Source organism: Leuresthes tenuis, unplaced genomic scaffold, assembly GCF_036924035.1.
Source record: "Leuresthes tenuis unplaced genomic scaffold, fLeuTen1.0.hap1 SCAF_17, whole genome shotgun sequence".
NCBI classification, from domain to species: Eukaryota; Metazoa; Chordata; class Actinopteri; order Atheriniformes; family Atherinopsidae; genus Leuresthes; species Leuresthes tenuis.
The window spans coordinates 23,082,959-23,109,397 of NW_027325371.1; the positions used below are offsets into that span (position 1 = coordinate 23,082,959).

General features: G+C 40.3%; 2 protein-coding genes across 2 annotated transcripts in view; one reads left to right on the forward strand and one right to left on the reverse strand.

The window, feature by feature from the left end:
- The window catches only part of bcl2l12 (BCL2 like 12), a 138,371-nt gene extending 119,107 nt beyond the window's left edge, over positions 1 to 19,264 (reverse strand). Inside the window, exons 1-7 of the mRNA XM_072369729.1 lie at positions 19,165 to 19,264; positions 17,212 to 17,293; positions 16,081 to 16,252; positions 6,361 to 6,465; positions 4,304 to 4,380; positions 3,717 to 3,980; positions 2,568 to 3,604 (exon numbers count right to left, since the gene is read on the reverse strand). Of these exons, the coding sequence (XP_072225830.1) occupies positions 3,563 to 3,604; positions 3,717 to 3,980; positions 4,304 to 4,380; positions 6,361 to 6,465; positions 16,081 to 16,099 (507 nt within the window). The 5' untranslated portion in view covers positions 16,100 to 16,252; positions 17,212 to 17,293; positions 19,165 to 19,264 and the 3' untranslated portion in view covers positions 2,568 to 3,562. The remainder of the gene's footprint in view (positions 1 to 2,567; positions 3,605 to 3,716; positions 3,981 to 4,303; positions 4,381 to 6,360; positions 6,466 to 16,080; positions 16,253 to 17,211; positions 17,294 to 19,164) is intronic.
- The window catches only part of cln3 (CLN3 lysosomal/endosomal transmembrane protein, battenin), a 313,824-nt gene that overhangs the window by 82,830 nt on the left and 204,555 nt on the right, over positions 1 to 26,439 (forward strand). The window lies entirely within an intron of this gene.

Here is a 26,439-nt window from a genome sequence, read left to right on the forward strand (position 1 = left end):
ACAAAAGATTTTACTGCATTAACCATGATTAAACCAGTTGCATTATTTTTGTATGACTTACCTCCTCTTTGTCTAGCACTGAGACACAAGGTTATTACACAAACACTCCTCTTTTACGTCATTACCATGGTCAAGTGAACACTGTGACTACAGTTGTCTTCCAAATTTTCACTCTCAGACCCACAACTCCAGTGAGTTGGGCTTCCTCCCAGTTGGATGTGCCTGAAAAAGCTCCAAAGGGAGGCGACTGGGAGGCATCCTAACCAGATCAACCACTGTAGTGTCTGATATTTACCAGCTGCTCGAAGGAGGTACAGTGTGACCTGATAAGAGATACACTTGGTCAAATATAAAACATTTTCAACACACTCCCCAGATATGTATACCTTATCTTCTGGCTATGTGCCTGTTGACGGGGGCGCGCAGCATCTTCAGGGTCACCATATCGGGAAAGGTTTTACCTTACTTCACGGGAGAAGCACCCACAGTGAGACAGAGATTGCATTGGACTTCTGGGCTTTGAAGATCTCTCCAGATTTGATGCATCAATCTATAATTCTGATACGGACCTGGTTGGCAATCAAAAGGTTTCTGTGTTCGACCAAGTCTCTTGTCGGCAGAGTTCTTCCTGTACCGTCTACACACCGGCTGTTTGAAGGCAACTATCCTTCATACACACCACCACCTCAGCTGACTCCTTTCTATGTGTAGGAGCTCCACTCCGAGCTCCCTCCGGATGACCGGAGCCACATGTATCCACAACCTCAATCTTTGGGTCACTACCCAGATCTCATGACCATAGGTGAAGACTGGAACAAAGATGAACCAGTAAACTGAAAGCTTCTCCTTCCGGCTCAGCTCTCTCTTTAACACAACGGACCGGAGTAGTGCCCTGATTACTGCTGACAAAGCCCCAATCTGTCCGCCCATCTCTCGCTCCAACCTGCCATCACTCATGAGCAAAATCCAGAAACTCGCCTGAGGCAGGGACTCATCCTGGAGGGAACACTCCACCCGGTTAGGAACCATAGCCTCGGATTTGGAAGAAATTACTTTCTTCCTGGCTGCTTAAAGGGGAACTCCAGTATTTTTAAACTTAGGTCCCAGAGTACCTGTGTAGAATTCCCTCCGTTAGCTCTCCTATAGCTGCAAGTAGCCACATAACAGCAGCTATGAGCTAACAGAGCTATAGCACACGTTTGTTCATTCATTCTTCTTGAAGTATTGGTGAAATAAAGACAGATAATGCCTTATTTAGAGACTGCATCATCCCTGCCCTGTTCACTCCGTTATGTGGATATACGCCGGTCGTGAGTTTTCTAAATAGCTTCCGAAGGACGCCGACTTTCGCCAAACTATTCTCGGTGAGTAGATAAACGTATTTTATGCCAGAAATAAGGTCTAGGTGTAAAAATACCGGAGTCCCCCTTTAACAGGAATCTGCAAACGGCTCCAGTGCAGCTGCAGGTCATGGTCTGAAGAATGCAACAGAACCACATCATCTACAAAAGGCAGAGATGTAACCCTGAGATTAAAAAAATAAATAAAAAAATCAGACACCCTCCACATGGTCAAAAATAAAACACAAGTTACCACAAACAAAAAGACAAATCAAGACTAGATCTTGCCTCATCTTACAGTCTTGAGTGACAGTCTGGTTGATCGGTAGCTGTACTTTAGCTCCTCAGCTGTTACTTCCAGTTCCCCTCTGGGCCCTACTCATGTTTTCCACTATGATGCCTGACAGGAGCTTCCATGTTCTGCAGAAGCAGTTTATTGGCTGGTAGTTGGATGGAACTGCTCCATTCTGGGGATCTTTCATGATCAGGACTGTCCAACCTTAGGGCAACCAGTCTAGGTGGGTCCCATCCATCATTAGCACCTGGTGCAGTTAGTGTCTTTAGCCAGTAGGTGTGCATCATCTCAGCTCTTGTGCAGTCCAGCTCTTCATACTCGAGACACTTTCTTGGGACTCTTCCAAAGTTTACCAAGAACAGAGGTCACATCAAGTTAGGTTAGTGTCACAACGAACCATTGTTACCTCATTGTATGTAATTTTGCTTTGCAATGCTATGGCAAAAGTTAATTGGTAAACCTATTTTAATCTATTTCACAATGGTAAATAACCACACAGAGCCTCAAGTTAATTTGTTTATTGATTCATGGATAGTATGTGCATGTTAGTCTGGCAGCAGAAAACCAGGAGTCTTGCCTATCATGCTCATCTGTGAAGACAAAGTAGACAATGAGTTATGATGTATTGATCCTTGTTACTGGAGTAACACTGGTTTCCTTAGACATGCGTGTCTCATGCATGCACTTACCTCTGGCTTTTTCTGTTTCCCAGGGGTGGTGCATTGACAGTTTCATGTGCCTTTATTGATTCCAGGGGAAGGAAGTTAAGTTGGAATTGGATGAGCGGGGAGTTGTGTGTGGGGCAAATTCATATGGTTTGAGTCAATTATTGGGTGGGTTAATCATTGTGAATATTTTAGTTGTTTGGTTTCTAAAATCAGTGTAAAAATGTGTATGTCTGTGTTAAAGGTTTCAATGTAAACATAAAATACAAATCCAAAAATATTTTTTGGGATATAACTGCCTTTGGAAGCACTTGATAATGGTATGTTCCAGTTAAACCATTTCTATATAAGCAGTCAGTCTGAATCATTCTTGTGGACTGGAGTAGGCCAGGTTTGTGGTGCATACTGTCAGCATTAAATTAAGTATCAATCTCACGTTAACTCATCTTGTCTCTTTGTTGCTATCACCATGGTATTTGCCTCCTTGATTAATGAACAGTTATAAAATGATGCTTTCCTAAGAGCTCAGTGTTTGATTTCCTAAAAAGAATCTTAAATGTCTTCAGTATAAAAAACAGGTAGGCCAACTAGAAGTCCACGCTCAGACACCGAGGCCATGATCTTGTACAGCTTAATACAAAGTAAAATGGCTTTACAATTAATTTAATAATAAGGAGTTCAGGTATGGTTTCAGTGTTTAATATCAATATAAAGAGGTGACTTAAAGATGTTGTTGGCTAAGTAACACTTTATGTCATAAGATATTACTTCATTTGCTGTGAATAAATAGATCAAACATTCATGTGTTGATACCTTTGATTCAGTCCGATTTATCTGTAATAGAATACACTTAAAAATTAAATATATAAATAGCAGAAGACCACAGTTTTACTTTCACCCTAACAGTGCATGACTGCAGCTTCAGTAAGAATGTCAGACAGCAAATATGATGGAAAAATAAAAACATATTTGTTCACACTGTACGACTTCAATTCTTCTCAAAGATGATGGAAACAATGGAAAGGACTGAGGAAATGAGCACCTAAGGATGACTTAGTGTTGTTGTTTACATGTGTAATGAAAGGATGTTTAAATAATAATACATAATTTATTATATAATATAATGTGTCACAGTCCAGATGATACTGTTGGAAAGCTTGTCCATGCAGAAACGTACAGTAAGGCAATCCGTCACTCCGGTTTGATGCCACGATCCATAGCTCAACTTTTATGGGAAATAAAAAAAAAAAGACATCCAGAACTCAGTCACACTCCATAGACTCTTCTAAATCTGCCACGCTTTCCTGTAAATAAAAGAAAAACTTGTATGATAAGTACAAAATGTAGGAAAATGAACCTCTTCTTATTACATTTGTTATGGCATTACTAAGTCAACATAATAATCAAGTTACTCACCCATCCTCCATGACTTCTGACCCATGGAACAAAGTTCTCCATGTAGTGCTGTGCAAAGCCTTGCATGCGCTGGATTCCTGTGGCTGTCACTATCCGTCGAGATACCTCCATAGAAACAGCCATGCGTCGCAGAGTTGGACTAGCTGAAGGTGGCAATGCTGGGGCCTCAGAGACCTGACTGCTGCTGAAAACATCTAGAACTTTGGCAAATGATGTATATGACAAACGAGCCAAGCGGGTGCGTAGGAAGGGGTCTGACTGGATCTGTTTGAGAATGATCATGGTATGTAGCATCAGTTAGCATATACACACAAATGCACGCATATTCCTGTCAGGAGAACTTATCCTGTGTCATAAGTTTCTTGGACTGTACGTTAAACTGTAAAACATGTATGAGGGCATATGGTCCTTAGTTTTGCTGTATAGAAGTTTGGCAGCCACGTCCAGGAGGCTGGACTCACTGATGTCCCACTATTAAATTTATGTTATATAAGTATAACAAAGCAGCTCAAGCTTATCCACACACAGAAATTCACAAAATTCAAATTTTGCAATATATTTGACAAATAAAGCATAACACTTCCTACCTTAGTATTCATAGAATCTCCCTCCAAAGACAGAACCTGAACAAGCTGCTGTACCACCACCTCTTTATCACAAACTTCTAAAGAAAAAAAAAAGAAGTTATCATTGTACAGAAATTGGGGTCGATCTTACAACTCAAGATTTGTGTTTGCAATTTATCACTGAAGCCAATTTCAGACTGAAAATAGCTGTAATAAATAGGAGTATTTACTGTACTATGGCCCATGTAGTCCTTTAGGTGAAAAAACAACCCTTCTAAATTGTGGTATTTGTAGTTTTGTGCATTTTAATTGGTCACATGTTGTGGAACAGTGCAACAAGATTGTGTGCATTCACAATGTCCACATATTAGTAACTATGTGCCACATTTATGTATATACACACACATTTCCGTGTCTTGAATTACCCCCACTGGGGGATGAATAAAGTATTTTTCTATTCTATTCTTCTATTTTTCTTTATTTTCTTCTTTAAAATGTGATTTTAGCAAGCACTGCAGTAATATGCAGCCGACAATGAGGCAGCCATAGTTCTCTCACAGTAAACATCGGGTTGGGGTGAGAGTGGTTACCCCTAGCACAGGAGATGAAGTATCTAAGGCTGTTCATCACCAGTGAGGGAAAAATGGAGGATTGATTTGGGGTCTGAAGTATGTGATAATAAAGAAGCAGGAGAATGATTTTTTTTTTGGGTTAATGTTGGTACATTTACTAAGAAAACATAGAAACATAGAATAGTACTGTTGTGATATGATCTGACCCCATTAGTTTCCCCGGTAAAGCTGTCAGTGTGTGTGTTTCTTTTCTGTCGTGGAGCAGCCACCCATCCTTTCCTTTTGCATTTGCCAGCAACAAAGTGAGCTGTAGACAGATCAAAAGTTCTCCTCATTGTTTCAAAGGTGGTCACTTTTTTTCTTAAAAAAACTAGCATTTAAAGTTTGCACAAAGTCAAGGTCAATGGGCACATAACTTACTGTAAGTATCTTACTTTCATCAGATGACTGGAGAGATTTAATTAAGATTAGGAAGCTTTCATTTAGTGGAAAACACCTGTGTAAAAAAGCATGAGTAAAAAACAAACACCAAGGCAGATGCAAAAAAGTGCCCCAAGACAGCTCTATGAGAGGACGTGAGGAAGAAGAGATAAAGTGTATGAGGAAGACAAGACAATAAACATCCAACTGGATTTCACTATTGCAGAGAGCTCTCAAACAACTGGATGACAGGCGGATGCAGCGTTAGCTTCATTGTTGCTATCAGTCAGTAATAATTGATCAGCTCTCTGTTCTGACCAGTTGGCTTTGCTCTGTTGGTGAAGTTGCTGATGTTCAGGTTTAAAATAATGAAAACAATACAATCATGATCATTTCCCCCTCTGCTCTGTGTAAGCTGTAAATCAGAGGAAACCTAAGCTGTGGTTGATTGAAACATAAATCATATTCTTATTGTTATCATCTGTGACTCACAGATGAAGCCTCAGGTAGCTTCTCATATCTGTTTCAGACTAATATGGAAAATATGTTCTTCTCAGAGAGGAATTTCACACCAAAGCCTGGGAAGTATGTAGCCTTTCAAAACGTTCTCTGCTGTGTTCCATTACATGTCACTGTAATATATACAATGTACATTGTAAATCAGTAAAAGTAAATTGTATTACAGGTAAACTACAACTTTTCAATCTTGACATATTAAAAGGCTTTTGAAGGTGTCAACCTCTAAAGCATGATACAAATTCACTGATTTCGCTGTGCATGTACAGGGCTCAAAGTGATGTTACATCCCATAACTGTAAAGGTAGCCAAAAAAAAAAACATTCTCCAGTGATGATTCAAGAGAGTTGTGCATAAACAAATCCTGCAAACCTCAAAAACTGAAGCAACAATGTAAAGAAGAGTAGGCCAAACAGTGAGGGACTGATGAGCATGAGACTGGCACTTGCCCTGGTAAGAACCAGATTATCTTTATTATGTCCCAACACGTAAAAGTTGCATTTTCTTTTTACCATGTGTGCATGACAAACCTCTCCACCAAATGGATACTTCTTACCAGTGAGTGATTACCTGCTGAAGACTTTACTCGAGGAATCGGTGTCTTTATCTTGGTTGACCTTCGGGCAATTTTTTCTAGCTTCCCTGCTACCTCACTGTAGAATTCAGGAGAATGGTCTGTATCAACATAAACCACATGAATCTCTAATGAAAAACTTAATCCTGCATTAAACATTCATCTTTCATAATAATCATTAATATGTTCAAGTAGTATGTTTCAGAAGCAAGGTTTGACAGCAAGTCACAATAAGCAACACTTTCTTTCTGTAATTTAAATTTTGTGTTCATCAGTCACCCTCAGCATACTCTGTACACTGACAGTCTGTTCACTGAGACACAAATCATTCTCACTGAAAAAATCCACATTTGTATTCTTAATTTTCTGTGTGTAACCGACATGCTTACTAGGAGAAATGATCTCAAGCGGATCCTTTTGTACTTTGTCAGCTGGAAATTCTGAGGTCCTCTGAGAACAGACTTCATCTGTTACCGTCTTCTCGTAATTCTTCTGCTTAGCCCTCAATTTGAAAAAATTAGAGAGCTTTTGTTTAATCTTCTTTTGTTTCTGCCTACTCTTCTTCTCATTGTCATCTTCATCTGATGACGAAGAGGGTGATCTCCAATCCTGTGAAAAAAGTTTTTTCATCTCAACATTGAAGTCCAAGTCAGTAAAATTTTGGGAAATCTATTGGCAGAAATTCAATATATTTTTCATAAAATCATATTTTCAATAGTGTGGAAAAGAGCAAAACCAATCATTAAGAGCAGGAGGAGCCTCTGACTTACCTCAAAAACAGATTTTAGCAGAGGAAAAAAGATCTTAAGTCAAATTAAATGCTACTCAAATACGAACATGAATATGTATCACCATTTCCACCTCTCCCAATTCCAATTTCCCCACTTGGCAATACCCCTCCATTTTGTAACCTGCCAGATAGGGGACAATGTCTCTTTTCTTATAAGGATTGAGAGACAGTGGTCATCTAGTCATCTAGTCATCTTGACGATGAAATCGATCCAGAGCTGTTTCAGTTGGGCAGGTCAAGGTACAGAAATCTCAACTGAGTACCTAAATAGATTTTTTTCTTCCCTGATGGCACACTTATAATAATAATGTAAAAATAATTTTTCACACATGGATTGTCCACCACAGACTCATGACCTCAACCTTAATGAGAATCCTTAGGATGTACTGGGGAAGACTACACAGTGGAACAACTCAGAAATGTTGTGACACTCAATAATCTATAAATTTACCAAAACAATATGGACAGTTGAGTTGTCCCTCAAAACAGGATACTTGAATGCTGCATTAAGAGAGATTATAAGGTCTTTACTCTGGAGTTTATCAGAAAGCCGTTTGATATCCTCCTTAAAGTCTGTAATTTGTCGTAGATCCTTTCGAGCTGTTGAAGTAGTGACAAATTTGATATACCTAATCAGCTAAGCTCTCTGCCAGGCTACCACTGAATGGAATTGAGGCTAGCGCTGCAAACCACAAGGCTAGAAGCTAACGCAGCTGGCATTTAACCACTTGCAACCAGACTATAACCTGAGATCACTCCGAATCCTGATGCAACTTGACATGTTTGTTCAGAACAATGCAAGCTGTTAGTAAAGCAGCTCATACAGTTAAAAATTAACCAGGGTTAAGACAGAAGCCACTGGCCACTTAGCTAAAAATATCCCTTAGCTAAAAATATCCCTTCAGCTAACTGCTGAAGTTAGTTTCAGCAGTTAGCACTACAAGCCTCTAGCCTTGGAACTAGCTGAGATGGACATTATTATTTTTAGCTCAGTCCAGAGTATGCAATCTATACAGAAAAATATGTAGTTAGATTAAATTAATTGCTAGCAGCAACAAGCCACCCAAATAAGAACAAACATGAGCCAGCAAGTGTCTGCAAGCCAACAATAGTATTATTCTGGATCACATCATCAGATAGCTAAAATAACTTTACCAGATTTAAACAATTTAGTTAAATTCACAGGGTCCATGAAGTGTACTAAAAGTATCAAGCTAAAGCTATCTCTGTTAAAGTATAATACAAAAAGAAACTTCTGCAGAGCCTCATGACAAAAATGCATAGAATATCCATCCACAAGACAACTAAATTTTAATGGGGTCTTAAGTCAAATGAAAGAGTCTTACTTGTGTTTGGTGTTGCAACTGTTTTGCCTTGTTGTCCCTGTCCAGTGAGCCTTTAACATCTTTTGCAAGACGGCGTATGGTGTGCCGATGAGGTAGCTGCTTAATCAACTCCTTGAGTCCAATCTTGTTTTCATCTTCATCATCAGCCTGAGAATCCCATCCATCATTTGGCTTGGAGCTAGCATAAGTAAATGTCAAAATATGGTGAACAAAGTGGCTGGCAAAGAACTCACAATTTAAAAAAATGCTACAAATTTCTTTGTGATACCTTTATGACTCTAAACTTCTAATCGCATAAGAAACCTATTTTAGCCACTTGTATGTGGGACCTCATTCTTTCTGTCACTACACAGATCTCTTTACCACAACGCCAGCACCATCATTACTGTTGACGAAGCCCCAATCTGTCTGCCCATCTCTCGCTCCAAACTACCATCACTAATGAACAAGATCCCAAGATACTTAAACTTCCGGATGGAACATTCCACCTTTTTCCAGTTAAGAATCATGGCCCCGGACTTGGAAGAACTGACTTTCATCAAGGCTCCTTCACACTGCATTGTGACTCTGACAATTCCAAACCAGATGAAACCAATAGGTTGGTCAGACTACAAGCCTGTTTTAAAGACAGGATGCCGCTCGGCTCTGTGGCGTCCACAGGCTGACTTGAATGCTGAGAGGAGGATGGTTGCGGTCCGACCTTCTTGCAGTCAAACACGGAGCAACTTTCTGCTCATAAATTGATTTTGTGCAGGTCAAATAATTCATTAAATTAGTCGTGTTGCTGTCCTTAGCAGCGATGATTTTTGGCATATATTGCAACGCGCACCATTGGCATCTGGTATCTTGGTGAACTGGAGCCACGCTTTAGACCTCGATGGCATTGTTTAACCGGTTCAACGACACACACAACTACAGTTCCCAACGCAGATACAAGTGAACCCCGCCTGTGGGCGTAACATAATTTTCCTGCATGCGGCAAAGTGTAACGTCAATACAGCCAATCAAGGGTAGCATGATCAGTTTTTGATCACGTGATTAATGTCTGGGTACCGAAACTTGGCACCGACAGACGAGGCATGTTTTGATACTATGTACTACCGAAGCATTTCGGTCGGTGCCTTAAAAAAAAATAAAAAATCGAAGTTCGGTACTCAGCCCTACTTGAGATCCTGTCATGTAGACTGGATGGTCTGACTCATTCAACCATGGTCCAACTTTGTTTTTTGACCCACAGTTTTAAAATGAGTGATTGTGTCTAAGATGTTTAGGCAGTTAGAATAACTGCACAAGGAAGTAATTTAGCAACATCTTTGAACGCTCCAAGTCACCTACGTTACTGCTTGAACAGATCCAGAAGCTGAATAGGACAATCAGCAGCAGTAGAGCACAAGCAAAAGACAGAGAAAATCAACACTTAAGGACAGGATTCAGAAATTACACATGACACCATCCTAAAAAGACCAAACTACAGCCAAATATGCACCTCTGACATTCAAATGACCCTGCTGCAGGTACTGTACACACAGCATCACTTAATGCTGCTTACTTTATAATGAATCTGCATGTCTTACAGTTATTTTCAATTTCATTTTTCTGTACAATATAACTTCTCCAGCTGCAAAAGGCAGATGAAAGTTGTCGCAAGATAGAATAGAAAAATACTTTATTCATCCCCCAGAGGGGGACATTCAAATTAGTATTGGAGTATTGTAAAGTAGCTAAAAAAAGTTAAATTTACAATGATTGTATATCAGAACAATAAATAAATTTGAGAAGAACATGTCAGCAGTCACTGTTAAAAAGCCTTATGGTTGTGGGGACAAATGACTTCCTGAACCTCTCAGTCCTGCAGCCCAGTGAGATGAACCTCTCACTGCAGCTGCTCCTCTGACCTGCCAGGATGCTGTGGAGAGGATGTTTAATATTATCCAAAACAGGATATAATTTCCTCCTCATCCGTTGCTCCACCACAGCACTGAGAGGGTCCAGTCTTCTGCCTACAACAGAAACAGCCTTTTTCACCAGTTTGTCCAGGCACCTACAGTTTTTGTCTGTAGTGCAACTCCCTCAGCAGACAGCAGCATAGAACAGTGCACTCTCAATGATAGTGTGATAAAACATGCATATCATATCACTACAGACATTGAAGGACCTGGCCCCAGACGGCTCTTGCCCCTGTACACTGCTTCTATGTTGGCAGATGTTGGCCACCCCCAGGTATTTGCAGGTCTGAACAGTCTCTCTCTCCCCCCCATCAATGCAGACCGACTGGTATGGAGTTTTAGATCTCCTGAAGTCCACCACCAGTTCTTTTGTCTTGGTAGTGTTCAGGAGCAAACAGTTCTTTTTGGGCCAGCCACTGAAGGACTCCACAAGGTCTCTGTACGCCTGTGTTTTTCAATTCCGGTCCTCATGACCCACCGCCCTGCATGTTTTCGATGTTTCCCTCCTTCTCCACACCTGATTCAAATGATCAGCTCCTCATCAAGCTTTGCAGTGGCCTGATAAGGAGCCATTTATTTGAATGGTCTGAGCTATGGTATATAGCTCCATCCATGTATAGCCAAAGCTATTGAATGGTCTGAGCTAACCACTCAAGGTCTGCACAATAACATCTTATTCTTAATCTCAATTTTGACTTCCTATGATTAAACGGGCATGACCACCCATATTTAAAATAAATCCTTCACTAACGCAACGCAAAGCAAAAACAAATCAAGTGCTCCTTGTCAACCATGTGCCTGCATGTATCAATTACAGCTGTTCCCAGCACAGCGCAGCTAGAAGTTTCCTGAATGAATTTTGGACAAGTAGAGATGTAAGGACAAATATACAAGAACAGATAGAAGACCATGGACAGAAATGCTGGCACTGCAGAGGCGGAAGAGCTCCTCCCTTGAAGCGGATCATCATCTGCTGTTTGGAAATACTTTAAAATTCAGGGCAAACTATGTTACGAAGAACTAATCATGTGCAAAGAGAACTGTAGAGTTATTTAACCATCTGATAACACACCACAAACTGTAGTATGACGAATGCATGAAGGCCAAGAAAACAGTCCAATGACTGTTAACCTGAATGGTACAACATCAACCAGCACCTGTGGGAGAACAGAGACTTGACACGGCTCGAACAACATATTGTGTGCTGACACGGCTCGAATCAGATGTTGAGGTCAGAATGAACCCTGTCTAGATAATGACAAAGATGCAGTAGCATTCTCAGACAGCAGGTGCCAAACAGAGATTGGGTTTGGGCCACAAAAACACTGAATGATATAGAAAGGTATAAGAGGATGTCACAAACTGAGGTCATTGGGAATTTCCGTGCATGCTGAAATGTATATGTCTCTGTGACGTTCTGTTCAATAAATTCTACATAAGAGGCTGACCACGACGAGTCCGACTCATTTATCCACAACATACCTTATTCATTTTTCATCTGTTTGAATTATTTTAACACAATGTGAAAGTGAAAGCAGTGCCCTGTCAAATTTTCGTTTTTTCTTCTAAGAGATGCACTGAATTTAGCTGAATGAATCACCTGTTCTTTTTTTGATGAGAAGACTAAATTTGCGCATTATCAGGAATGTAGCACAATATGTCTGAAATGTTTACATAAAAGTGTAATAACATTTTGAGCAAACATGATAAATAATCATAATCTCAAGATTGATCAAAATAATCATGGATATAATAATCAGGCCAAAGTGGACAGATTGTCATAGGGCTGTCGCATATGAAATCATCCAACCTTAATGTAAAGAAAAGAAAAACACCTATCAAAGTTACATTGTCCAATTAAAGGAATTGGCCTTTATAGATGTTTTGAGTTTGAACTATACTTAGTTTTCTGTGTCACAAAACATTTACTTGAGAATTAACCTTTTCTTCTAGAACCTATACAGTGTGCAGTATCAAAGTGGTAGCAAACTCCACTAGCTCTGATCATAACGTGAATAATTTGTTTTTTGCTCAGCAGTCAGGTGAAGAAACAGCATGAGAGACTGAACCAGAGCAAGGCCGCAGGTCCAGATGGTGTCAGCCCCAGGGTCCTGAAGACGGAACAGCATGTGGGATTCTACGGCACCTCTGCACCTTTACTTGAGTCAAAAGAACGTTCTAGTGCTGTGGAGAACATCCTGCTTTGTTCTAGTACCTAAAATATCTCATCCATTTGCCCCTCAATGACTGCAGAGCAGTTTCCCCTAACATACCATATCCTGAAGAAGTGGTTATTGGCTCACCTCAGTAGGCGAGGGAACACCTTTCAGGATCCACTACAGTTTGCTTATCGTCATGGGGTTGGGGTTCAAGATGCCATCATGTACCTGCTCCAACAAACCCACTCTCGTCTGAGAAAATCAGACAATATGAGGATCATGTTCTTTGGACACCAAGCAGGTGAATGAAGATATGTTTCTTTGCAAACCACACTAAGTTTGTTTGTGAATTGTTGGACGCGAGTGAAACATGTTTTGCCTGCTTGCGAGGTTTTGGCAGGATTCTTACTTCATACCTGAGCCAGGAAACCATTATGCTCTGATCTAAATTAAATCAAAAGGATTTGTGTTTTACATGTATTCTGAACAAAAGTTACATAAACTGTGTGCCTGAATATCATAATATTACTACCATGTCTTACTTTTGGCTTGAAAAGTATTTCAGCAACATCAGTTTTGTGCTGGTGATTACAAAGGCTCATAAGAACATACATTTTTCATTCAAGTCATTAGTTTAGAAATGTTGAAAGAAGCTTTCTATGCATACAAATTCTTAAATATGTGTGTGTACATTTCCTGACTTGCACAGACCAGATTACTTTTGTGCATGAATCAGCTTGTGTGTGCATGTGGACTTTTGAGACTCCTTTTACACCACAAAGCTCCTCGCAGGTTCACAAACACAGACTGATCTCACATAATACCTGGGCACTATACGATATACTAATACTGTTTGCTCAAATTGCAGTTGAGAAATATTTAATGACAGTATCTCACTGGAATGAAGAAGGCACTGACGAGGAAGTGGTTACAAGCAGTCTAAAAGTCAAACATGAAATCTCTGCAATAGAAAAGCTAACACTTTCCTTAAAAGTACAAACAAAAAACTGGATTAGCTGCATTATCACAGAGGCCAGATCTGCCTTAACAGAAACCGTTGATGTCATATGTCTTACTAAAATAATGACACAAAAACCATAGACCTCAGGGTTAAATGAGAAAGAATTTTGCCTGTTTGAAGTATAACAGAATAATTCAGAGTATGTTTTGATGATTCTACATATCTATGTTCATTTTTCTTTGTTTTGGACCGTAAAGATCTCTCCAATAAAAAACTGAATAAAGGAAAAAAAAGTACTTGTGAGAGCAGCCTCAGCCTTGCGATACTTTCAAAAGCAGTGAGGCAGAAAATAGTGACAATTTCTGACTTTTCTGTCAAATTCAGAAAAATGTGACTAACAGCAGCTTTGCTGGAATTCAGCTTTATTTAGATCATGTTTACATGAACAGTTTTAGGATTTGTGGTTTTTCTGTGTTTTCTTTCTACTCTGCTTTCTTGCCATTTAGGTTTTTTTTGCAGATTGTATTAGTCTAGTCTGTACCCATCTTTCATAGTTACAATTCTGTCTCGTTCATTATTCTCACCCACCCTCAGTTTCCCTGTTCATAGCCTCAGTCACTTACCTGTGTTCAATCTCCTCAGCTGCAATCATTCACACATCCGTTCTCACAGTATTTAAGCTCTCTGGTATCTCAGTGTCATTGTCAGATTCATGTTATTTGTCAATGTCAGGTTTTGTTGTTTCTTACGTTTTTGTTTTTATCAGTTTAGGTTTCTAGTGTTTTGGCTTGGCTGCACTTTTTGCTTCAGTTTCTAAATTAATCATGCAACCTCCTGCCTAATTCGTGTCTGTATTTGAGTCCTCTTCTCATAATCTCCACCCTCTGTGACACACAGAGTGAGAGAGAAGCAAGCATGCATAAAGAGCTTGACAGAAGTAATAAAGTACAAAATGATAATGCTGGCTGGAACATAACAGTTCTGTTGAAGGAAATAAACAAGTGGGAGAGCAACTGGAGGACAGTAAACTTGGTTGTGGTCATTGTGGTCACTTGGCATGGTGGGTTGTTGCATTTACTATGTAAACTGATCCATGAACCATAATTGTACCTTCTATGAAATGTTTGCATATCAATTCTGAAAACAGTTTCCAGATAGAGGATTTTAGAGCTATATTTACAGACATTAGGATTTGCCTAATTTTACATACAGGAAAAATTGCCATGATATGAAAACTGATTGAGTATTGTCAAGAGTGTTGGCACAGCTATACAGAACACTGAAGTCTGTTTTTAACATTTTTGACCATTCAGCAACAAGTTGTTTCCAAAAAGCTGCAAGCTGATTTAACATCAGAAGCCAGACTCACAGCTACTGATTCAAGCACAGGACACAACATACCCTACAAAAGCTCAATGTGTCACTGCTTCAGCTAACTGAGCAACTCTAAAGAAAAAAATATATAACTGCAAGCAGCGATGGGGGGGCCTAGCAGCACAGCAGGCAAGCCTATGGCTGCTCAGGAAGGCGTCATGAGTCCATACACCAAGTTTGGCATCGATACTTCAATGCATCGGAGAGGTATGGCCTCACTTCCTGTTTGGCGTGTCGGCACCAAGTTTGATTGGCTGCTTCGGGCAAATGAAAGCGAAATAAAAAAATCCACATGATAACTTTTGCGTGGCTTGGTATGAAGACTCTATGTGTCAAGTCCCATTGAAATTGATCAATCTGCGTGACCTGAAATGTTTTTTGAAGGTTTTTCATAAAATTGATAATGGCGGAAAATCCAATATGGCGAAAATGACATCATAAGGTCAGTTGACCTCATATTGATCCAGGGATTCCAACGGTACCTTATTTGGGAAATTTGGACCAACGGGTCCAAAGATAAGAGTAAAAATGTATTTTTTCTACATATAGCGCCACCTAAAGGTCAAAGGTCACCAAAATTCTTGGGCCTCTCAAAGAAATGGTGATGAGTCTGTGTTATAAGTTTGAAGTCAAAACATCAAATGGTTGCCGAGATGTGTCCTCACCTCCTGTTCGGCGGCGGCGCCACCAACTTTGATTGGCTGGTACGGGCAAATGGAAGTGTAATTAAAAAAATCCACATAATAACTTTTGTGTGGCTTGGTCTGAAGATTCAATGTGTCAAGTCCCGTGGAAATCAGACAATCTGCGTGACCTGAAATGCTTTTTGAAGGTTTTTGCTAAAATATGGCGGAAAAACTAATTGGGTGGAACTCGTCATGATACAAGGATTCCAAGCGTACATCATTTATAAAATTTGGACTAACGAGTCCAAAGCTATACAGTTGAATGCACTTCAAACTTTGACGTGTTGCTGGCGTTACTGGCCTGAATACGTGTGCCAAATTTCAAAACTTTTTACCATAGCGTTCTAGGGGCTGCCATAGACTTCAATGCTGCTGATTCCAGAGGTGACACATTTCTGGACCATAAGCACCCAGTTTGAAAAACTAGCAGAAAACAGAGGGAGAATAACATTACCTGTACTTGTTATCATCATTGTAAGCCCCTCCTATCCTTCCAGGCCTCTCTTTCTGGGGAGTTGAAAGTGTCCGTTCGAGAAAAGCTTGAAGGACAAGATGAGTCTCAGCCTTGATCTCCATCAGAGAGATGGAAGAGACAGAGGAGCTACGTCCTGCAGACTCTGCCATGGCTAATAAAAGGGAAGATAAATAAGAACCAGAAAAATATTTTCTCTTAATCATAGTTATTTAAAAATAAACATCCTGTAAACACAAGGTGCAGTTACTTTGACAGTTTTGTAACAATTCCTGTATTATAAACTAGGGCAAGCCACAAACCAGTGCACCACTGTACCACCAGAAAAAAAAATAAGGAACCATTTCATTCAGACTACTGAAGACTTCCAATAATCTTTGCTAAATTTAAAAAGTTTTAGTGCAAAGCACAAGGCTATTTAGAAACTGAGTTGTCCTGCTGCAGAATAAATTTGGGGTCATCCTCCCTGATGGTAACTGTCTGTGTTTCTCAGCACCGAGGACACTATTACTCCTGACCACATATCCAACTCCATTTGCAGAATTGCAGCCCCAAACTTGCAAAGAACCTCCAGCATACTTCACTACTGCCAGCATACACTCATTATTCTATCGCTCTCCAGCCTTTTGGTAGACAAACAGCCTTCTGCTACAGCCAAATATTTCACATTTTGACTCAGTCCAGAGCACCTGCTGCCATTTTTCTGCAGCTCAGCTCTCATGTTTTCGTGCATAGTTGAGTCGCTGAGCTTTCTTTCCATGTCAGAGAGGTGTCTTTTGGCTGCAACTCTTAAATGAAGAAAGACCACTTCTGGCCAGAGTTCCCTGGATCGTAGATGGCTGTACCTGGATCCCACTGACTTCTGCTAGTTCTCAGACGATGGCACTGCTGGACATCTTCCAATTTTGAAGAGAAAAAAAGCTTTTCTTGGACGACCACTGCACCTATGAACCTCAGCAATGCCCATTTCTTAGTGCTTTTTGAAAAGAGCTTGAAAAGCACATCTTGAAACCCCCGTCTGCTTTGAAATCTGTCTGGGAGAAATCTTGCTGATGCAGTATAACTACCTTGTATCTTTGTACCTGTGGCATGAAACTGTGTTCTATAACCTACCTTGGTATCAGTTCGGCTGTTCCTCACCCACTTTTAGGCCTCCTAGAGCGGTTTCTGTTCCAGTTCATGTCTGTATTTCAACCTAAATGTGAAATTGATGATCATTAGAACCTGTTTTGTACAACTGGTCAATCACACACCTGACTACAAAATCTCTGAGTTTGTGCAAGTACACCTATAAGAATTGATTCTGGTTTGAAGGCAAAGGGCAGTAACACCAAATATTGATTTGATTTAGATTTTTTCTTCTGTTCATTCACTGCATTTTGTTAGAACGTGGCAAGTTATTTCACTCCGAAACTTAAGTTAAAGAGCTGAATGAGTTCAAATGAACATGTCAAGTCTGCTATACCATCACCTGTGGAGGTGATAACCCAGCAACTGGCAGAACGGGGCAAATTCATATCAAGGTATATACCTTGATATGAATATGCCAGGATAAAATATAAAAACTCTCCAGCTCAAGAAGGAATATAGATGAATGGAGACAATCACTATTCAGTTCAGCTCAGGACTGTCTTTTCTTGGTGCGATATGATATTTTGCCAGGAGGAAGGAGCTTGAGTTGGCAATGTCAAGGATCGCTCTTCAAGCAATTATTTCAGATCACGTGTTAACCAAGAACCATCTGAACAAGGCAAATAAAAGCAGTGATATATCTCTTAAAATTTGGAGTGAACTCTGAATTTGTGCAACACATAACAATAAATAACCAATAAAATGATGCGCCTTTGATAGCGTCTTCCCCCTAATTTAAGTGATGAAACATTTAAGGTCTGGGTAAAGAATGGTGTTAGTGCTTATTGTAGTCCCATATAAAAGTGGTCATTGAAGAACTTCCACAGTATGACGGAACAATGTGGTTTTGAACAGCAAGATTTTTATAGATTCCTCCAAATGTGACATTGCTTTGGCACACTTAAGAAAGTCAAAGACATGGAAAATAACATGGTAACCTCTCACAAGAGATAAATCAGACAAGCCTGATGAAAGCCTGTTTGAGCTGGTCAAGCAGCACCCAGCCTGAGATTAATTGGTGGCCTCTTGTCTATTCACCCACTTTTCTGGAAATTTCTTGTCTCTTCTTTTCTCTACAAATGTACCCCTTACTTGTATATTTGTAATGTTATCAGACGTTTTAATGGGACATGGTTTAAATGAATGCTTGTCAAAAAGTGACAAAGTATCTTTCATTGTACATGCCTTGCTGGAAATGGTCTGACTACCAATAAAAAAAAAGGATAGAAATTTTGTCTTGTCTTTCTCCTTATTGACTGGTACAACAGGTCCTTGTGGAATTGCCAGGTAAAACCGAGTAGAATGCGTCATTTTCTGTGCGCCAGCGCTCGGGACAGAATCGAAAATTGCGTAAAATGCACATAGAATAATAACGCCTTGAAGAGCAATAGGGCTTCGCTGCTTACAGCGAGGTGTTGGAGGAGCCGAACAGCTTAATAATTAAGCGTTGTATCATCTCTTGTAGTGTCTTGAGGGAAACGGATATTCATCGACACGTAAAAGTTACGCACTGCAGTTTCCACATCTGCTTCTGTAAAGAAAGTGTCAATGACTTTGAACAACTGGTCTGCAGTGGCTCTGTAAGTCACACGATTGCAGAAAGCAAATCTTCTCTCACGTCATTGAATTGGACATACAGTAGGTTATTAATAAACAGTCTATTACTGTCTGCTGCTTCAACCACAGTTGAAACCATACAAATACGTTTTGCTCTGGACAACGCTATGCTACCCTGCATGAGATGAGCTGAGCATTTGATGGGGCAGATGCTGTTTTATGGAGGCAGCTCTGTTGTGTATGACAGTCTTTTTCCCTGAAGAAATCAACTGACTTCTCTTTGAGTTCAGGACGATTAGTCTCCAAGTGGAGTCGTAACTTGTTGAGCTGCTAATATTTTCAGACGTACGCCACACTGGTCTCTCTTTTTTTACCTACCGTACTGTTGTTCTGATGAAGCCCAGCACAAGGTACGTCCCATCAAATTTTCTTATCTTTCTTTTGGTTCTTGCAATGTTTGGGGTCGAGTTGTCATCCTTTGCCTTATGTTTTCCAGGTTGTCTTTTAACAGAAACCTGCTAATGCAGTGAAAAATGTACATTAAATTTAACCTGACAACATTTTAACATAAAATTAAAATGAGAACTTTTCTGTAGATGGATAACCCCAAAAGCTGCTAATCATAGAATACTGGAGAGCCTCGTGGAAATAGAATAAGTCTAATAACTGTAGTTAGATTTACATAAGGCTGGAAAATAAGTTTAGAAAATGCTATGTGTGTGTGAAGGTACATGATGGCATGCTATGTGTAAAGCAAACTGTACATAGAAAACTACATATAGCCTCCTTGTGTCTAATTCAATTAACTACTCTGAAATATTAAGTTGTTTAAGCATATTCCGTCCACTGAGTGATAAATGTTGATGACTCTGTGAGATGTTCAAAATTTAAGTTAGAACTGTTGAACTGATAATATACACAGCAATCAGCCATAACATTAAAACTACTGACAGGTAAAGGGAAAAGTCATTCTTATCACATGGATTTCACCTAACTGAGCATTTGTGCAGACCAATCACCCCCCTCCCCAAATCATTTAAGATGTGGCACAACAACATGGCTCCAAACCTGAGAGTGGGGGGGGCATGATCATCAGGAGACTCATCAGACAGGAGAATGGGATTATACCAGGGCCAACAGATGCTGTGCACAGTGCTAATCTTAGGAGTACTTTATGCAGTTTATGTCGTAACAATGAAGAATCATTGAGTAGATTTTCAAGTTTTGACAAATTTGAATATACAAGTTCCAGAACAAATGTTTCTATCTTTGCACTATAAATACTCTGTATTTCCACAGTGAAACCTGACAGATGAGCATCTCAGCCTGTGAAAATGAAAAAGAGAAAAGTCATCTTTCTGCATTGTTTTCCACCACTTCATGGAGCTGATGATTAAACTGTCTGACAGATAAGAACTCAGGCTCTTTTAATGATGGCACGTTGTTCCTCAGCTGGACTCACAGCATAGCTGTCATTCAGGTTTTTCAAGAAAAGCCTCAAAGAATTCTCAGTAATAATTAGGAGGCTTATACTACAACAGATGAACTGAGACGTTTCAATCCTGTTTTTATAATAGTTTACAGCAAGCTGAAATTCTATAATAATGACTGCAGTTGGGTCGTTGGCAGCGTTTATAAGATGTTATTTCTTATTCAGTTCAGTTCTACTTTCATCATGTTATTGGACGGAATTGCATAAGTTAAGTCTTTAGCACCTCAGATGTTCAAAGTGTTTGATTTAAAGGCTCACTTTCCCGCTTTTTGGGGTTAGGGTTAGGGATAGGGTTAGGGTTGAACACCTGTAGTCCAGCTCTGAACGCAGCAAACATCTGGTTCTAATCAAATGGCTTCTCTAACCCCAAGATGATGACCAGAACAACAAAGTGCAATCAGTTTGGATTTAACTGAGGGTACCAGTGTGTTCCGAGGGGGTTGGTCATTCATTTGGAATCAGAAGAAGAAGGTTGCTCTAAAGCTAAACCCGTTGTATTTTTTCATGGAGTCTTGTCGTGTGCACCTGTCACATTTAAGTTCAGGACACATGAAGCTACAGTTCACTGTTCTAAACTAAAGTCTGTTCCACTGTCCATGGAGCTGCCAGCCCGCACCGCCACCAGGAAATGTTAACCACACCAACTCAAAAAAACAGCCGAGTGTCTCTCCGACTCATTTCTGTGTGACGGAAACACAACTCCGAAAAAACGAACCGTCGAACTGGGCGGAACTGGGACTCTAGGACACGGAGCAACCGCGTGCTAAACTTTTCCCACCTTCACGGGAACAGTCAAAACTTTCTGGACAGAGGGCCTTTAACCAGAGGCAAATGCAGTTGAGTGGAGGGAAAACTCCAAGTGTTCTTACCTCTCGTCGTCTGTTTGAGCAGCACCCAGCCTCTGATTTCTTTTTGACCTCCAGTCTATGCGCAGCTACACCGAGGTGTACGGTAACAGCACGAGGAGGAGGAGCGCGAGCTGCGCTGCACTCAGCTTAACCTCATTGTCGTCGTCATTAGTAGTGGTATGAACAGTGCTACCTTTTTATTTCAGCTTGTCAGCCGTCCTTACACTTCAGAAACGCCTCATTCTTTATCATTTATTATAAAAGAAAACATCCTTTTTCTCATTTATTTCTCTATCTCAACATCTGTCCTACTTGTAATATCTCAATACATCGCCGTAAATTCATACGTCCTGTATTTCAAAAGTTAAAAAATGTCAAAATTCAAATAGAACGCTTTTCCAGAGGTTTGTGTAATTGGAGCTATGTGCCACTAGATGTCCGCTTTTTCACGGGCACGAAAGGCTTTACCAGAGTGAAGATTTAGCAGAAAACAACAACACGATGTAAAACACTGTTTAGGCGCTGCTTGACATCTAGTATGAAGCAGTTTGGATGTAACAGTGTTCATTACCTCAGTTTGAAGTTGGGGAAATGTTATGTCACATGTTCCCATGCAGCAGTCTGTGCACTGCAGTTCCAAAAACAAGTCACCACCTGGATTTAACTAACCAAGTAGCTTAGAGCCTCCCATTGGATAACTACGGCATGGATGATTATGATTCAGCTGGCAACAAGTTATTTAACCCTAGCCAATACAGTGAGTAGCTTCTCATTTCTTAAAGGACCATGTCTGAAAACACATCCTGTGGTTGTGGAAAATATGTCCATCTTTGTCAGAGGGGTCAAATTATTGACATTCACCAAGCAAAGAAAACATCTGAGGAGATTGCTGGAACTACAAAATTGAGTTAAAAACTGTCCAACGCATCATTACAAACAATGTCAAGGGATTGGGACGAAATAGATGTGTGAAAAAATAGGCTTCAGTTTGCCAGGGAGCATAAAGATTGGACTGTGGAGCAATGGAAGACTGATGAGTCCAGATTTACCTTGTTCCAGAGTGATGGGGGCATCAGGGTAAGAGGAGAGGCGGATGATGAGTTTAAAAGTGTGATCACTAGAAAAGATAATTAGTTGCGATCAATAGAGCGAGGGAAACGGCAGCAAACAAAGCCGACAGACTAAATGCGTAAGTTATACAAGTTTCATACAACTGTTACATGTTTATTTCACTGTCCTCATGTATTTATGCTCCTCTTTGGGTTATAATTTTTTACATAAAGCACGCTGAATTGTCTCTGTATGAGATGTACTGCACAGATGTACTGGCCCTGCTCAGTTCATTAATAACCCAATAATCAGCACTCATCATCATGCTTTGTGACTATATTATCGAGTGTGTGACCCACATATTAACTCTTCACTGTTACATCTCAACAGCAACAATCTGAGCAGCCAGAAGAGAACCTGGCAGGAGGTGACAGTAAAGTACAGGAACAGATTTCAGAGTGCTCATACTGCACAACAGATGACCTTAAATGGTCCAAGACCTTAGAAGGACATAAACAACTGGGTCAGACAGAATATCTCTATTAGGGCAGATAGGTCTGGTACATTAGATCCACGCCTAAAACAGCACTCACACACACACACACATTGTTTATCACATCCAAAGAACACAACAAGGACAGCAGCTGGCCTGAGCATGTCACCCAAAACTGGCCAATTATACTCTGACAAGTGTGAAAACAACTTCTGTGAGATAAAGCTGAATATAAATATGACATGTTTCCGGATAACGGGGCTCGGCCTGACGGATTTCCTGCGGGAGCTCTGGCACTCCGAGTGCAGCGCTGCAATATACTTTACTTGTGACCACTAATAAATACTTTTTTAATAAACGATTTCTCCAGCTTGTTCTTGAGCTTCCAATGAAAAAATCGGGCTAACAGACTGTTTCATATTCTGTTCTCCTCCTCTGTATTTTAATTTATTTTTCTATCTTTATATAATCACGCAGTGATTGAGGTGATTGAATAAGAAACAAGATCTATCTAATATATGTTATTATAATTGTTTCATACATTGGTCTTTGGTAATGTGCTTCATGGTCTTCACCACCAGATGGCGTCCAAAAAGGAGTCAATCGAGGCTCGACGTGGGCGTGGCTCAACGTTGAGCTCCGCCCACATTTAGCCCCGCCCCGATCTGCGGTCTGCAGTCAGGGGTACTTGCTGGCTTCTCCCCACCACCCAAAAACATGCATGTTAGGTTGATGGGTTGTGATATTGCAGAAGCTCATCAACACGATGCCACAGCGAATGTGTGCCGGTGATTATCTACCAGAATCTGATTTCCGCCCGCGGGAGCGTGCACAACAGCCCGATGAGCGGTTTGCTTTTCTCTGGATTAAACGGTCATAATACGCAGATACACTCAAGTGTATTATAATGTAGACCTAATTATAGCAAAGGCATGTGTCTTGGAAAGTTTAACGTTTATCACGTAACGGCAATTACGTGATATGTGCTTGATATGTCTGATGTCTTTGTGCAGCCCTGTCTTTGGAAATTAGACTACAATGGATATGATGTATTGATGGGTTTTCAATAAAGATCCTCGTGATTCTGCATTGTTTTTATCTGATCTGAGCCCTTCATAGTATTTGCTTCCCATGTTTGGATGTGTTTTGCAGTTTTCAATCAGTTTCACCTGTCAAAAACTGATTGAAGGCATAGTATAGTTACTGAGAGGTTATTTCTGTCTAAATATGACTTGATCTCATCCTAGCGCTTCATAATATAACAGTAGAGCTCACAGGACAGCTTGGAATTAATTTAAAGGACCATTACAACAGAAAACTGGCTTTTTCACCTGCCAAAATTGATTGAAGGCCAAATACAGTTAATGAACAGTGTTTTCTGCCTATATGTGACTTGATCTAATTCATAATCTTTATAATATAAAGATCTGAGCTCACAAATCTGAGCTTGAAATTCTTCCTTCGATGTATTCTGCCTTAAAATGACTGGTCTTTATCCTGAAGCATCATATGTGACTGATTATCACCTGACATAACACCTCACACTGGCCTTTACTTCCAACAACTCCACAACTTACTACAAGTCAACTTCATTGTGACTGTAAAGTAAGCAATAAACACTATTCTGATCTGATTCTAATGTGACAGATCAACACCTCACCCACTTAACTTTTTGAAATACCATTAAATGACTAACACAATCTATTAAATTTATATTTCCACTTGCCAAAAAGTGGTCACAGCTCTTTCTTTGTAACCTAACACATTTTCTGCCTCAAAATTACTTTAAATCCCTCAAATATACAGACACACACACACATACAGCATGCAAGTAACTGCAGCTACTATTGGTATATAAGTTTGGATGCACAAATCACGACGCATACTTACAAACAAATAAATGTAGGTATCTATGTGTGTGTATATATATATATATATATACATATATACATATAATAAAAGTATTTTCTGCCAAAACTTATGAATTTAAGTAATTCTTACATTCTAATTGGTATTTAGTCCTAAAGGTAGGAACATTCTTTTAACCAAGACATTCAACAAGGTTGAAATTCTTTTGAAATGTTGATAGAGCAGTGATTTAAAGTCATTTTGAGGCAGAAAATGTGTTAGATTACAAAGATGCCCTACCGCTCAACGGGCTGCTGTGAGCGCTCCCGCGGGCGGAAATCAGATTCTGGCAGACAATCACTTTATGGCACGACACCTGAATCAGAGCTAAAGGCAGTCCAATGAAATATTAAAGTGTTAAAGTCAAAGTTAAAGATGGGCAGTGTATGAAGACACATTAACTCAATAATCGTATGATCATTAACAGAATTTGACAAGAACACCTTTGATCATGTGATTACCCAGAAAAGCATGAATGTCATGAATATATTTTCCAGAATTAGGATATTTTGTTAAACTTTTCAGTTGGTGGAGTTATTCAGTTTCTTAAGAAAGAAGGTAGATACACTTAAAAGTGTAAATTAAAATGTATTTTAGAATGGTCCACATCTTTGCAAGTCTTCCATTATTTCTGCTATTGTCTTTTTTTCTTCTGGTTATGGTAAGTGGTGCAATACAGGTTATTGGAGTAAACTGTGTTTGATACAGACTAATTCGTTTTAATCTGACATTTGAGAAAACATCTGATTGACACAAATCGCAGTAATATTGAATGCATTTTTACATTTATTTATGCGTTTATGAAAGATGGAGTGCTTAGCCACACTGATTGTGTCGTTCTCTCTGAATAGCACACTGTCCTCTGAATTCAGCTTTATTCATATAATTACTTCATGTTTGCACGATGTACATGTCACAGGGCACTTCCTGCGGCGGGAGGGGCCAGGAGGAGGAGTTGGTCTGCTGGTTCGGGGTCTTTGGTGGCTGGAGTGCTTCTGGCCCCAGACATACGTCCCCAGACAGGGGACCATGGGTGGGTGTGAGTGCTGTGCAAGCGTGTGGGTGGGTGTTTTTTTTTATTCTCTGATTTATGTGGGAGTGTGTGTGTACTTGGTTTGGTACATGGGCCTGGGTCTGGGCCTTACTGTGCTCTGGCCTGCTTGTGCTGTTTTTGCACGGGGATGGGCATCGCTTCGCCCGCCAACTTGGCTGGGGGTATTGAGGCGTGTGCTGGCCCACTCTGTTTGGCTGTCTGGGGTGCCTGGCCCTCTCTGGTATCAGACGGGGCCTCTGCCGGGGGATTTGGGTGGTGCTTGGGCTCGTGTCTGGGGCCTGGCGGGACCGGTGGGCTGTTGCCCCTAATTCCCGGGAGGCCTCTGCCCTGTGATCATGGGGCTCTGTCAGGGGGCTTTTTCTCCTATCTTGTGGGTGGATGCGTGGTTGACCCTGCGGTGGACTTCCCGGGTTCTGTGCTCCGCGGGGACTGCTGGTGGCCTGCTTCTGATCACTGAAGGGTTGGGTGGTGAGCCTCTGCACCCATAACTGAGTACTATTCAAGTAAAACCTGTACCATATATTTTGCATGTTCACGCGCACACACACACACACACACATTCATTCACCCAGTCACATGCTTGATATACAGTTGTCGTGTTGTCCTTTGGTTTCAAACCATCCGAATCCACAGTTATGTTTTATGTACTTGCTGCTGGTGTTTGTCGACTTGCAGGTGCTCCTGATGGTTCGCCACAGAGGCCGAAGGATGTTTTTTCTGTTTGGTTTCTACAAATATAGCAGCCAGTTGTCTGGTTTTTCATTGTCTTCTCCAATCATTTCTTTCTATCTCGTTTCTTTTTCTTTGC